At 41.0% G+C, this 13,007-nt stretch overlaps 2 protein-coding genes across 3 annotated transcripts; both read right to left on the reverse strand.

Moving 5' to 3' along the window:
• Positions 1-264: 264 nt before the first annotated feature.
• LOC311061045 (caspase recruitment domain-containing protein 8-like) lies at positions 265-10,335 on the reverse strand. 2 transcript variants are annotated; one of them, XM_084079529.1, is made up of 11 exons: positions 10,222-10,335; positions 9,552-9,873; positions 8,541-8,583; positions 8,400-8,449; positions 6,617-6,831; positions 5,186-5,433; positions 4,781-4,894; positions 4,410-4,560; positions 2,976-3,041; positions 1,213-1,467; positions 265-370 (listed from the first exon to the last, which is right to left on the reverse strand). In XM_084079529.1, exons 1-11 carry the CDS (start codon positions 10,325-10,327, stop codon positions 354-356), a joined length of 1,587 nt encoding a protein of 528 aa, XP_083935655.1. In that variant the 5' UTR covers positions 10,328-10,335; the 3' UTR covers positions 265-353. The 2 variants fall into 2 exon arrangements, with proteins under 2 accessions (XP_083935655.1, XP_083935654.1); XM_084079528.1 differs by having other exon boundaries at positions 341-373.
• Positions 10,336-10,395: 60 nt separating this feature from the next.
• On the reverse strand, positions 10,396-12,763 carry LOC311059524 (uncharacterized protein; the record flags this gene model as incomplete). Its single annotated transcript, XM_084077536.1, has 6 exons — positions 10,396-10,440; positions 10,585-10,763; positions 10,932-11,153; positions 11,602-11,847; positions 12,025-12,270; positions 12,703-12,763. The coding sequence occupies 6 exons, from the start codon at positions 12,761-12,763 to the stop codon at positions 10,396-10,398; spliced, it is 999 nt and encodes a 332-aa protein (XP_083933662.1).
• Positions 12,764-13,007: the final 244 nt, after the last annotated feature.

Consider the following 13,007-nt stretch of genomic DNA (forward strand, 5'->3'; position numbering starts at 1 on the left):
GGTGTTCACAGTCATAACATCATGTTGAGCATACATACATATAATCTTGTTGTATTACTGTACTAACACTTGTTCAGTGTCTCTCAATCTTTGTAATACTTTCTATAATCATCTGTTAGAAAATCAATTTTGTCAGCTCAGTTTCTATTGACATACTCTATGCATAAAAAAGCAAATGAAGATCATTGCATCAATCTTTTATTCCTATATATCCTGGAATCTAGCGAAAACAAGCTGTCAAAGAATAGGTTAATCATTGTTTTACACCTTTATCTCAATTACATAACAAAATCAAAGAGACATCTCAGTGGTTGTCGCTTTAAAAAAAAAAAAAAGACATCTTCAGTGCATGTTTATTTGCCGGGATGTTCTGCTGGAATTAAAAATGAAAAGCATGTCACCAGTGGTGTAAAGTAACTAAGCACATTTACTCAAGTACTGTACTTAAAGGGGAAATCCACCCCTTTTCAATATTTAACTATGTCATTAATATAGCATAAAGGAGTTGTGTGGAAATAAGAAAAAACATTGCAAATTACACCATGATGAGTCATCACAGTGTAATTTGCAATGTTAAACCCACAATCAATCCTCCAGTTCAAGGCAACACAGAAAGGGGGGAACTTTTTTCTTATTTCCACACAACTCCTTTATGCTATATTAATGACATAGTTAAATATTGAAAAGGGGTGGATTTCCCCTTTAAGTACAATTGTTAGGTACTTTCACTTTACTGGAGTATTTCCAATTGTCTATGCTTTTACTCCACTACATCTCGGAGGCAAATACTGTACTTTTACCCCACTACAATTATTTGAAAACTTTAGTTACTAGTTACTTTGCAGATATAAATGATTACATTATATAACATACATTAACCACTTTAGACCTACCAAGGTTATTTGAAAATAGCCGATCTACAAGCTCACAAAGCATCGCGACGCGTTGTGAGCTTGTAGATCGTCTATTTTCAAACATTTTAGTACTTTTATATTTGGTACCTTAAGTACATTTTGATACCACTACATTATGTACTTTCACTCAAGTACATTTTGAATTCCGGACTTTTACTTGTAACAGAGTACTTCTACGTCGCAGTATTGATACTTTTACTTAAGTAAAAACATTTGAGTACTTTTTCCACCACTGCATGTCACACAGAACTCCAACAAACTGGACTAAAAAAAAGGATTTAAAGTTGTTGGCTCTTACCCAGATCACTGACGAGACACGGTTCATGCTCTTGCAGAGCATCGTAGAATGCTGAGATTGCCATTGGTCCTTGTCGACTTACAGCAGAGAACAGCCTTCTCATTTGTTTGTGACTGGTCTTGGTTTCCATGATTTCGCTGTACATCTCATTGTGGAGAACCTTTTTAAGACGAAGCTCATCTGCTATGCACATGACATTACTGACGCGCTGAATTAGCCCCGTCATGTTACGTTCCACAAAGTCAACTTTCTTGTCTGTAAAAAAAACAATAATACAAATATATCAGACTATTATGCGGATTTATGCCCACAGAAAGGTAGAGGTGCACTGCACTTGTTAAGCGGCAGGGGGACTAAGGGGGAGGAAAAGAGAAAGAAAAAACAATATATATTTTTTTTTGTTAAAGAGCTGGTGCCATGTTTTTGCACTTTTTCTGTTTTTCATGTGTCTATGAGGTGGATAGAACTTCATTAAGCCCCCCGGTGGTGGTTTTATGGTGTTTAATGTCTTTTCTGACTATTTGGAGTTTCTTCCTGGAGGCTGAAACCTTGAGGGTCAAACTTGCCAATAGAGAAACAGCGCTTTAGTGACATAGTAAAAATATGCCAGCTATCTAAGTGTAGTGCGTATATGGGGAGCCTCGCCCCGATGGGGCGAGGCGCCCCCTTTTGGGCGGGGGCGCGGGCGGGGACTTCTTTCTTCTATAATAGAAGAGTTAGGACGTCACATTCTAATACAACCAAAATACCCAATTTCGGCACCGGCCTCAGTGGCGCACCTCGCTAATCATTAGACCCCCAACCCACTACCACTGGGAGTGTGGGTTCGACTCCCGCTTGGGGAGAAACTTTTTCTGTCATCCGCGGACTACTTTTTTTCGCCGATAAAGTATAGTTATGGACCATGACGGAGGCGCGCCGACTGAGCAGACCTTGAGGCTGAGGAGTCGCGCCCGAGCGCCTCCAGGCGCGAGTGCCCGCGACGACCAGCCGAAGGTCTGCTCGTCGACTCAGCGCCGTCCGAGTTATGTACCGATAGGGACAGAATCGTAAATATTATTGGTGAGGACTGCGTCTGCCCCACTGACTGCGTTTGTCAGGACTGCGTCTGCCCCACTGACTGCGTTTGCCCCAACTGTCACTCAAAGTCACTACTGGCCAATCACAGTGCGTCTCTACTTCCGGGTACACAACCGCACGACATTCCCAAAGCTGGCTAAAAATATACCCTCCCCCTCATTATCATAACAAAAACAGGTGTGGGCATGAGGAGGAGGAGGGACTAGGACAGGTGGGTGGTGCTAAGGTGGTGGAGGAGGTGCTAAGGTGAGAACCAGGAATACTTAATGAACTGGAGGCGTGTCCACATAAAAACATAATTTTAACAATTTCTGTACACTTTTTTGAAAAAAAATCTTCCTCCTAGTATAACCATAATATGTTTTAGGGGGGGGTGGGGTGGGGGGATCACTGAAAATCACGGCACCCCGTCTTTAAAAAAAAAAACTCAGCTCCTTAGTTGCCTAAACAGAAAAATATGTTTTTTTCTTCAGAAATCAGGATGATACCAGTTTCATCCAATCAGGAGAGAGAGAGAGAACCTTACTGATCAAACATTCTCTAGCTATGATTACTATCAGAATATAGAGCTATTTAACACATCACTTACACTACTTGTCAATTTCATTTTTTACACCACTTGTCAATTTCATTTTATAGTCATTGGTTTTATTTTCAGGGTCAAAAAAGGAATGGTTTCTTACCTTCTGTCAGGGTAATCTGAGGGTTTTCCACACCTTTGGTCTGGGTAATCTGAAGGTTTTCCACACCTGAGGCATTTGAGAGAAAACCATTATTTGTTATTTGTCCATTTAATGATTGTGTTCAGCTATTATAGCTGCGACATACGCAGGGAAACGTCGTGACTGTACTTGTGTGGTGGGGCCCAATGAAAACTACTACTATCATTTTGGAGGGACAAGCGCTCAAAGAAATGCCTTGATGGACATATTTAATAAAACTAAAGCTGCTTTTGATAACAGATGCTTTATTGTGGCAATGTGAGAATATGACAAAAACATTACTCTTAAATCCATTATATTCAACAAAGCCATAAACGTAAACAAAGTCCAATAAGTAATTAACTGTTCTGGCCGCTGGGGGGGATATTGAGGTAGTTTGGCGTCAATCTTCGCATCCCCCTCTTCACCCTCACTTGAGTTTATACTGTTTTTTATTGTGCATGCTAATGTCCCAGGGGAGGCGACCATAAGAGATCCAATTCCACTTATTGCAGACATTTTTTTGTAGTATTACTCCTACAGATTTTTTTCCAAATATCATGCAAATCAGTACACAGTATCTCTAAAGTCATTAAACCAAACAGATCTTTCAGATTTTTCATATTCCATCCTGATTGGCTAAGATTGGCATCGTAAGTTAGCAGAAGTGGCTTGTTTTGAACAAAATGCCTCAAATCATAAACGCAATGTCCGATTGCCGTAACACTTTGCCCGCACATTCTCACTAGGCCGAAGAACACATGCACCCTTTTCACATTGTCCTGTTCAAGCGCCACCAGGAGGCAGATATTTGCTAAACAAATGTTTTGATATTACTCCTACAGATTTTGTCCAAGCATCATGCATGTCGGTACACATTATCGCTATAGTCATGTGATTAAGATGGATCTGTCCAATTTGACATATTCCATCCTGATTGTATGTGTGTGTGTGTGTGTGTGTGTGTGTGTGTGTGTGTGTGTGTGTGTGTGTGTGTGTGTGTGTGTGTGTGTGTGTGTGTGTGTATGATGCTAATCCTGTAAACAGCTGGGCCAATCGGCACCAGATTAAGAAGTATCTCCAATACATTTTCTTGAACACTTGCATGCACACGCGCATATATTTTTTTGTGTTTTTTTAATGTCATATGACATACGTAGATATGTCACAGATGACTCTTGTGTGGAGAAATTGAAAAGGTGCAGTCACAATGTCTTTCCCCTTACTACCAGTCTTTCTCCTGCAAACAATATGGGGAGTGCCAGGTATAATTCTGTCTCATGTCTCATCTTGACACTTGGAGGAGAACCCCTGCCCCCTGTGTGCTGTTAATAGCATTGACACATTCAAAATATGTGCAAATTAACTTGGCCATTAAAACGTTCACCCTGATTCAATTCAAATACATAATTGTACCTTTAACTTTCACTTTCTGTTTCCGCCACACTCTGTTTTTCCCAGGTCCCTGCACCTCCAATGAGGCATATTCTGTATTGAGATCCATGGACACCTCAAATGTGGCATGGTAATTTGGTCCATATTCCAGACGATAAGGCGGCATACCACCCTGAAGACACACACAACTGTTTTACTATTGGAGTAGTAGTAGTAGTAGTAGTAGCAGCAGCAGTAGCAGTAGTAGTAGAAGTAGAAGTACAGCAGTAGTAGGAAAATGATGGAACATCATCCGTTTTGACTCCATTCCAGTTCTAATGGCATCAAACGCATAATAAACTTAGTTTATTTACAATATTAAAAACTCAGGTTGTAGTCTTAGAGTGCAATACCTCTGGTGGTTCTACTTCATGTGGAGTACACAGCAGACTGTAGACTTGATTTGGAGTGAGCTCACAGTTTGAGGTAGTCTCGATGTAATTGTCCTTTTTATGACGCAGTAGTACCTACAATGACACCACACAACATGAACAGATGGCTCAATCATAATGCCTGGTACAACGGCAGATTGTTCATGCTATGTATACAGGCTACTTCATCACTACTACTGACTGACTTTTTTGTCCTTATAGCTTATACAATTTAGTCTTGAATTGGTTGTTGAATGTGCCCACACATAAAAACTAGCTAAAATGAGTGGGGAAAAAAGATAATCCATTTCATTTTGAAATACAATAAGTTTAACAAAATTCAGTCTCTCTGATATGCTAACCACTAACTTATAACATATATTTTACCGCATCAGTATCCACATTGCTCGGTAGCAGAAGTACTTTCATCACAAGTTTGTCGCTTGGTGGTCGAAGGAACAGCAGCACTTGACCAGCGGTTGGTTTAGGTTTCGTAAACCAGTCCCACACACCACACACCAACCCAAAGAGAGACAGGTGGGTCACATTTACAACCACGTGAGTCTTGGTCACTTTCATCGGTTGTAAGAATTCCACCGTATCCTCTGCGATGTGGGCCACAGTAAGGTCATCACCTGTGAAAAGTTTTTCTTTTTCATTTTGCAGATATCTAATATGAATCCTATTGTTATATTGTCAGAAAGAGATGAAAGTCAGACACAACACTTCCCAATGGCTGTGGTTACATGGACAGGTTTATTCGGAATGAATACACTTCTATTCGGAATGAATGAATGAATGAATGAATTACTGCGGTGAAAAGAAAATAACGATTATCATCATAATAGTTCAGATTTATATAGCGCTCTTTTAAGTACCCTAAGTCGCTTTAAATGTCTACAGTAGCAGCACAATATTGTCATGTGCTAAATTAGGGATGTGAAACTACTCATATTTTGTGAGCCGACGTGTTGAGAGCATGTGTTGATCAATTTTTGAGCTTTTCTTTAGGTGCCACAACTTCTGCAGATGTACCCATCATGTTGAGAATTAGCATCAAAGCCCTAATGATAATAAAACATAGCCTTTTTTTGTGTGTTTATTAAACATAGAACACTTGTTTAATCCAACTAAAACGAGGTTGTCAGCAGGAACCACTTTGTGCATGTCAAAAGTTATATTCCGAATGAATGCTTTGGGTCATGTAAACGAGGAATACTTTTATTCAGGTCCCATTCAGGTTCCATGTAAACAGGTGAGTGGAACAGATTATAAATCTCTATTCGGAATGAGTTCATTCTGAATGAATACATGATGTCCATGTAACCCGCAGGCAATGTGTTCTACAGTATGAGCCAAGCACTAGCCTACCGAGTTTTAGGTAGGCTGGCTGCTAATTGCATTCTCAGTGCATAGAAGGCATTGGGAAGTGCTTTGTCTGTTTTTCATGTGTTCCTCAGTATAGGATAGGGTGTACATAAAATAACATAATCATGATAATTGTTACATTGGCAGGTCCAAAACGTGTTGCAGTAATTGATCCAACAATGCCTTGTTGGATGGGAACGTGTTGTGCTAACTAATTAATTAATGAACAACCCACCCCCACTCATCATCTCCACAAACATTCAGGCAGAGCCACTGTCCGTACAGAAGATAACCATCTGCTCTCCCGTGGAAAAGTTATTTCGTAGCTATCATTTTGTGGTGGTAGATCTTTAGAACTAGTACCACAGCATGGTCACGAAAAGCCATTGCAGCTGGTCTTTAACAACAAACCATGAAATACAGCATCCCACATTGGATTTCAACACTCACCGGGTGTGATGTCACAGTGTGGCAGGTGCAACTGGCAGACAGACTCCTGAGGACCCTTAATGCTAAACAGGGGCCCCGCAGGAGTCTTTCCTGTTGGCTGAAGCCATCGTTTATCCCACTGAACAGTCCTGTAGAGGACTTCTCCTTCCCCTGTCATTCCAAACGCCAACCTTGTCACACTGCACTGGAACAGCCCTGCCCCGGGGAATTTGAACCTGTGACACAAAGCATTTACCTTTATGGTGTGGCTAGTCATCAGTGTGTGTGTGTGTGTGTGTGTGTGTGTGTGTGTGTGTGTGTGTGTGTGTGTGTGTGTGTGTGTGTGTGTGTGTGTGTGTGTGTGTGTGTGGTGTGTGTGTGTGTGTGTGTGTGTGTGTGTGTGTGTGTGTGTGTGTGTGTGTGTGTGTGTGTGAGTAGCTAATCTCGCAAACCACTGGACTGATCTGTGACAACATTTTTATCTACACTGCCAATTATTTTCCCACATATTGTTTTGAAAACATACATTTTATAATTGTCAATGGGGCTGTGATCAGGCTGAAACCTAACCAAAATATGGAGTCATATGTCATAGATATGTGTTAAGACTACTTACTCTACAACTCGTTTTTTCAAACTCAGTAACGCCGAGTTATATAAATGGCAGGGTTACTTGTTCCTTTGTGGAAATAGCCAACAACTTCAGAGGCCACAGTGCAGCTGTGGGCAGCCGGACTCCCCTCACCCTGTTGTCGTTCAGATCCGGCTGAGAGAACTATAGGCTGTTGTACTGTAAGTGACTGTAAAACCTATGTTTGGAGTATCTAGTAAAGTAATGCCATTTCTTTTTGAGAAGTAAGTAAGTAACTAAGCTTTTATTTAAAAATCACACCCTGTGTGAAGGAAGCAGTGCCTTTGGGGCGGGCCTTAACTCATTTCAGTTCGTCCCTATTGGTGGTCTGAGTCCACTTACCAAATTTGTACTTGGTAGCATGCTGCAAACTGGAATGATGGCTGTTTAAAGCCCAGCCAATGGGCAGACAGAGGGGGCGGGCTTAAGTAATGACAGTTAGTCCCTATTGCTGGCTTTAGTCCATACAAAATTTGTACTCCATAGCATGCTGCGAACTTAAGTTATGGCTGTTTGAAGGCCAGCCAATGGGAAGACAGAGGGGGCGGGGCTTCAGCAATTCATGCTGGTCCCTATTGGTGGTCTAAGTCCACATACCAAATGTGGACTTGGTGGCATGCTGCAAACTGGAGTTATAGCTGTTTAAAATCCCGTGCTCATCCCGTGCTCATACGGGCGCTGGGGGTCCCTGGACCCCTCTTTGATAACGTCATCAATTCATGCTCGTCCCTATTGGTGGTCTAAGTCCACATACCAAATTTGGACTTGGTGGCATGCTGCAAACTGAAGTTATAGCTGTTTGCTTCTTTGCCGTGCTCATCCCGTGCTCAAACAAACGGCCCGTGCTCAAACAAACGGACGGACACGCAGACAGAGTCAAACTTAGAGCGGTTGGCACCGCTAAAAATATCTTGCCTAACACTGGTCATAGATGACTGACATACTACAATGACTGACGTCATAGACATGTCACATGAAGTCTGAACGAGGCTCACTTTGGAGCCACGCCATTAGTATGTGTATCCCGAATTCCACCTGATTGTATTTGTATTGCTGTCTATTGACTCATCATGCCACATGTTGCATCAAGTTAATTTACAAAACATAATTTTACTGGAAACGGGGAGACTCAGCTTTGGTGTGAGATTTGCTGAGGAAGCTGGTAAGGGTTACCTGTATTCGTTGTTTGCCATGTCTGTGTGTACGATCGGCGAAAAATGTATCTGAAAGGCATAAAGCAGTCACAATCAAATCAGTAACATTCCTGATGATCAGTCTGTGTGATTATTTTGTAGAGGAGATGATTTTACTCACACTGTCCATGTTTGAATGATCAACCTCATCACAAGAGGAGAGTCTAGAAAGACACAGACACACACACACACACACACACACACACACACACACACACACACACACACACACACACACACACACACACACACACACACCAAATGATTGTGATAATGATAATAATCAAACGATTTAATGCTAATGATAGTCAATAGTGAATGTTTATGGGGGGGGGGGGGGAGTGTGCGTGCTTGCGCACGTGCGTGCATAAGTGCGTGCGTGCATCAGAAACAGTTTGTTTTCAATTTTGTGACATATGTTCTCGTGAAACATAGGCATGGCGCATGACAAACAACACATTTAAACAGGGCTGTTGTAGTTGAATTGGTAGAAAGGATGCCTGGGAAACAGAAGGTCACAGCTTCGAATCCAGGCCCCGACTAAACCGACTGGCAAGGAATTGCGATGAAAAACTATAGAATACTAGGATCTGTCCATGTTTGAAATCTGCCATTACATAAGCAACACAATAAAGACTTGCAATTTAATATCTACAATCCCTCAGAACTCTGCTCAGCTGTTTCCAATGCTCATTTGTTAACAGCAAGGGCTGCTTTCTCTAAAGTTCAATCTATTCTGTTTCTATGGCTTATTGTGCATATTGCATATTGCGTTTTGCATATTGCCTATCGCATTCCTTGGCCCCCGTATTGCTGCTTACAGCTATATTTGTATCCGTTATTTTTCTTATTTTGTTTTATAGCAGGGCGGGAAATTGCTGATTTCAATACACGATAGTGCACTTGGTGACACAAGCTGTGTAACGCACATTCAATTGCCTCGTTGTTGAAATGTGCTTTACACAACATTGCCTTGCCTTGCTTCAAGATTCACGATTCAAGAGATTCAACCTTCATTAAATACGTGATTCTATTCAAGATTACTATTATGTCTGCCTGGTTGGCTGTTCATTCACACAAACACACAGCAGCCTGGCATGATGTGTGTTCCATTTACCCCCCAAACACGCACCTTATATCCCCCAAACCCAGCTGTTCATGGAGCTTGGGGTCCTCGCGACGAAGGGCGTTGATCATCTTCTGTAATCTGTTGTTCCCTTCTTTGTTCACTGTGTCGATTAATTGCCATGCTCTCTCTTCCATGGATTCCTTTGCTCTGATTGAGTTCACCTCTTCAACGCTGAGAACCTTCTCATCCAGTAATTTGTCCAGCAGACCACTGAGCACAGTGTCTGTCACTTGTTTAATGAACTCTGTCCCTATGGAATGCAACTTCTCTTCTTGGGATGACACCGGCGGATTTGCCTGATCTGGGCCGGCACCTGGATGGTGATCTGGAGGAAAGATAATGCCTTGTTTTCAGTTACAAATAACATACATGATTAAACAGAGACTAAACAGAGACTATGTCTTTACAGACAGACTGGCTTACAGATACAAACTGTGCGGTCACCTTTTGGCCATTTCTCAGAGCAGTTAACATAAAACGGCCCCAACCGGGGTTGATGAAGCCCCCACTTGTGTCCAATTAGCTCTATTACACCCACAAATTCATAAGGGCTGACAATCTAAGACCCAATGCCCATGAGTCACATGCAGGATAAACAACAACTCTAGCACTGCGCCCTGGAATTACACTTTAACACAAAGTAATACTTTACATGTTAAAATGTCAATAATACCAGTCTTTCCCATCTTCGTCAGGATGTGCATCATAATATCCTCAGCTGTCTTTGGTCCATATGTCTTCACCATTTTATCCACAGTGTTTCTCCTTTTATCTTTCATCAGGTGTTTGGCAGGAATAGGAGGATGACCAGGCAATGGGTCAGTAGCCAGATGAACATGGAATTTCTTCAGCTCATCTGTATCCAGCTTGTCCAAAGTTTTGAACAGACAAACTGGCACAGAAACAAAGAAATAGAAAGAATACTGTTAAGTGTTTGCTTTTTCATATGACAACATAATAACATCTGGACTATTTGACACAACTGGTTGCATTTAACATAATCAGATGCATTACATCTATGTGTTAAATGGTCAACAAGTTCAGTCTTCCCCATCTTCATCAGGATGTGCACGATCTTCTCCACTGCAGTCTTTGGTCCATATGTCTTCACCATCTGATCCACCGTGTGAACGGGCAGTGGCTCAGTAGCCAGATGAACATGACATTTCTCCAGCTCATGTTTATCCAGCATTTCCAACGTTTCCAGAAGACACACTAGCTCAGAAACAGAGACATAGATAATTACAAGAATGTGTGATTTACATTTTGAATGGGTTTTAAACCATTTCCCATTTCCAAAGTAGAAAAAAGTCAAAGTAACCAACATCTTCAGCCATTTGTTGAAACTGGCAATAAGTTGCATCTGACAGATATATTAGTTACCTTTAGTCCTTAAAATATGAACAAGATTGGTCTTTCCCATCTTTATCAGGATGTCCCCCATTGTATCCTCTGTCTTTGGTCCAAATGTCTTCACCATTTGATCCACTGTGCTTCTCCTGTCGCTCCTGTCGTGGATCACTAGGAAGTAGGTATCGCCCAACACATGATGGAATTCCTTCAGCTCGTCTGTATCCAGATTTTCCAAATCTTCCAGCAGCCAAACTGGGTAGAGACAAACATTTAAAATCACTTTATGTGTTTCAGTGAAGTGTGCTGTTTGGACTTCTTAAGTTATTATTATTTTTCTTTTTTGTGTTTTGCACATCAATTCTGTTCAGTGTACAACGGGCCAACAGAGAAGCTCTTATTATTTAACTAGTCCTTGTTTTGTTTGTTTTGTTTTACACTGACTTTCTCCTTGGGCATATACAGAAGCTATGTGCGAAGACAATTCATGCAAACTTCCAAATATCCATATAACAGTGGATATGAAGACTGAGCAAGTTAACACTGCAGCTGCCTGGCAGTCAGATGTGCAATGCATCATGGACAATGAAGGAAGTCACCCATCCCGTTATGAAATGTTTGCTTTACAGTGCACTGGGCTCTGGAATTACACTTTAAGAAAAAGTATGTAAAAGCCATAGCTTATTATATTTAATGTAATTACCTTTCAATTGTAAAATGTCAACAATGCCAGTCTTTCCCATCTTCATCAGGATGTGCACCATAATATCCTCTGCTGTCTTTGGTCCATATGTCTTCACCATCTGATCTACTGTGTTTCTCTTGGTAGATTTCATCAGATGTTTGGTAGGAATGGGAAGATGACCAGGCAGTGGGTCAGCAGCCAGATAACGATTTAATTTCTCCAGCTCATCTTTATCCAGCTTGTCCAAAGTTTCCAGCAGACAACCTGGCTCAGACAGACATACACGAACGATTACTCTTTCAATAAAGTATGAGGGAAACCGTTTACGCGCGTGCGTGTAAACGGTTTACACACGTTTACGCACGCACGCACGCAGGCACGCACACACGCACGCACGCACGCACACACTCACACACTCATCTAACATGAGCAGATGCGTACCTTTACATGTTAGAATGTCGACAAGATCAGTCTTTCCCATCTTTATCAGGATGTGCAGGCTGATATCCTCTGCTGTCTTTGGTCCATATGTCTTCACCATCTGATCCACTGTGTTTCTTCGGTTCAATTTCATCAGGTGTTTGGTAGGAATGGGACGATGGCCAGGCAGTGGGTCAGTAGACAGATGGTCGTGGAATTTCTCCAGCGCATTTGTATCCAGCTTGTTCAAAGTTTCCAGCAGACAAACTGTCCCAGAAACAGAGAAATAGACAATTACTGTTAAGGTGTGTCGAAAATATGTGCTTTTTTTATGTTTTGTTTTTTGAAAGTCTACCTATTTGTGTCCACATTCCCATTTGGTATACAAAAGGCCATCTAGGGGTTTTATACACCATTATTTTGACCTTTATACTAACACGATCAAAGTAATAAATAAAAGCTAATCCTGACAACATAACAGAACATTACACAAAATGATTATGTTACAATGGCTTTCTTGGGTATATATATATATATATATATATATATATATATATATATATATATATATATATATACAAAAGAGACATGAGTGAAGACAATTATACAAAAGAGACGTGAGTGTTAGCAATTGGGTGAAAGGGTGAAAATTTAAAAAGTAACCAAGTTGCATCTGACATTATCAGATGGATAACTTACCTTTACTCCTTAAAATCTTAACAAGTTCAGTCTTTCCCATCTTCATCAGGATGTGCCCCATAATATCCTCTGCTGTCTTTGAACCATATAGCTTCACCATCTGATCCACTGTGTTTCTTCTGTTAGATTTCATCAGGTGTTTGGTAGGAATCGGCGGATGACCAGGCAGTGGGTCAGTAGACAGATGAACATGGAATTTCTCCACCTGAACTGTATCCAGCTTGTCCAAAGTTTCAAGAAGCCAAACTGGTTCAGAGAAAAATTATGAATAAATAAATAAATGTAATATTTTATAATAAACATAT

The sequence above is a fragment of the Gymnoscopelus microlampas genome (assembly GCF_963454915.1).
Source record: "Gymnoscopelus microlampas genome assembly, chromosome: 14".
Taxonomy (NCBI): Eukaryota; Metazoa; Chordata; class Actinopteri; order Myctophiformes; family Myctophidae; genus Gymnoscopelus; species Gymnoscopelus microlampas.

What these genes read in the sequence shown, in the direction of transcription:
- LOC311061045 (XM_084079528.1), bottom strand. Translation starts at nt 10,327, where the DNA reads ATGAAAGATAAAAGGAGAAACACTGTGGATAAAATGGTGAAGACATAT. An exon ending in ATCATTCAAACATGGACAGT is followed by an intron (nt 8,450 to 8,540) that starts GTGAGTAAAATC and finishes TATGCCTTTCAG; the next exon opens with ATACATTTTTCGCCGATCGT. An exon ending in ACACTGTGACATCACACCCG is followed by an intron (nt 5,434 to 6,616) that starts GTGAGTGTTGAA and finishes AACTTTTCACAG; the next exon opens with GTGATGACCTTACTGTGGCC.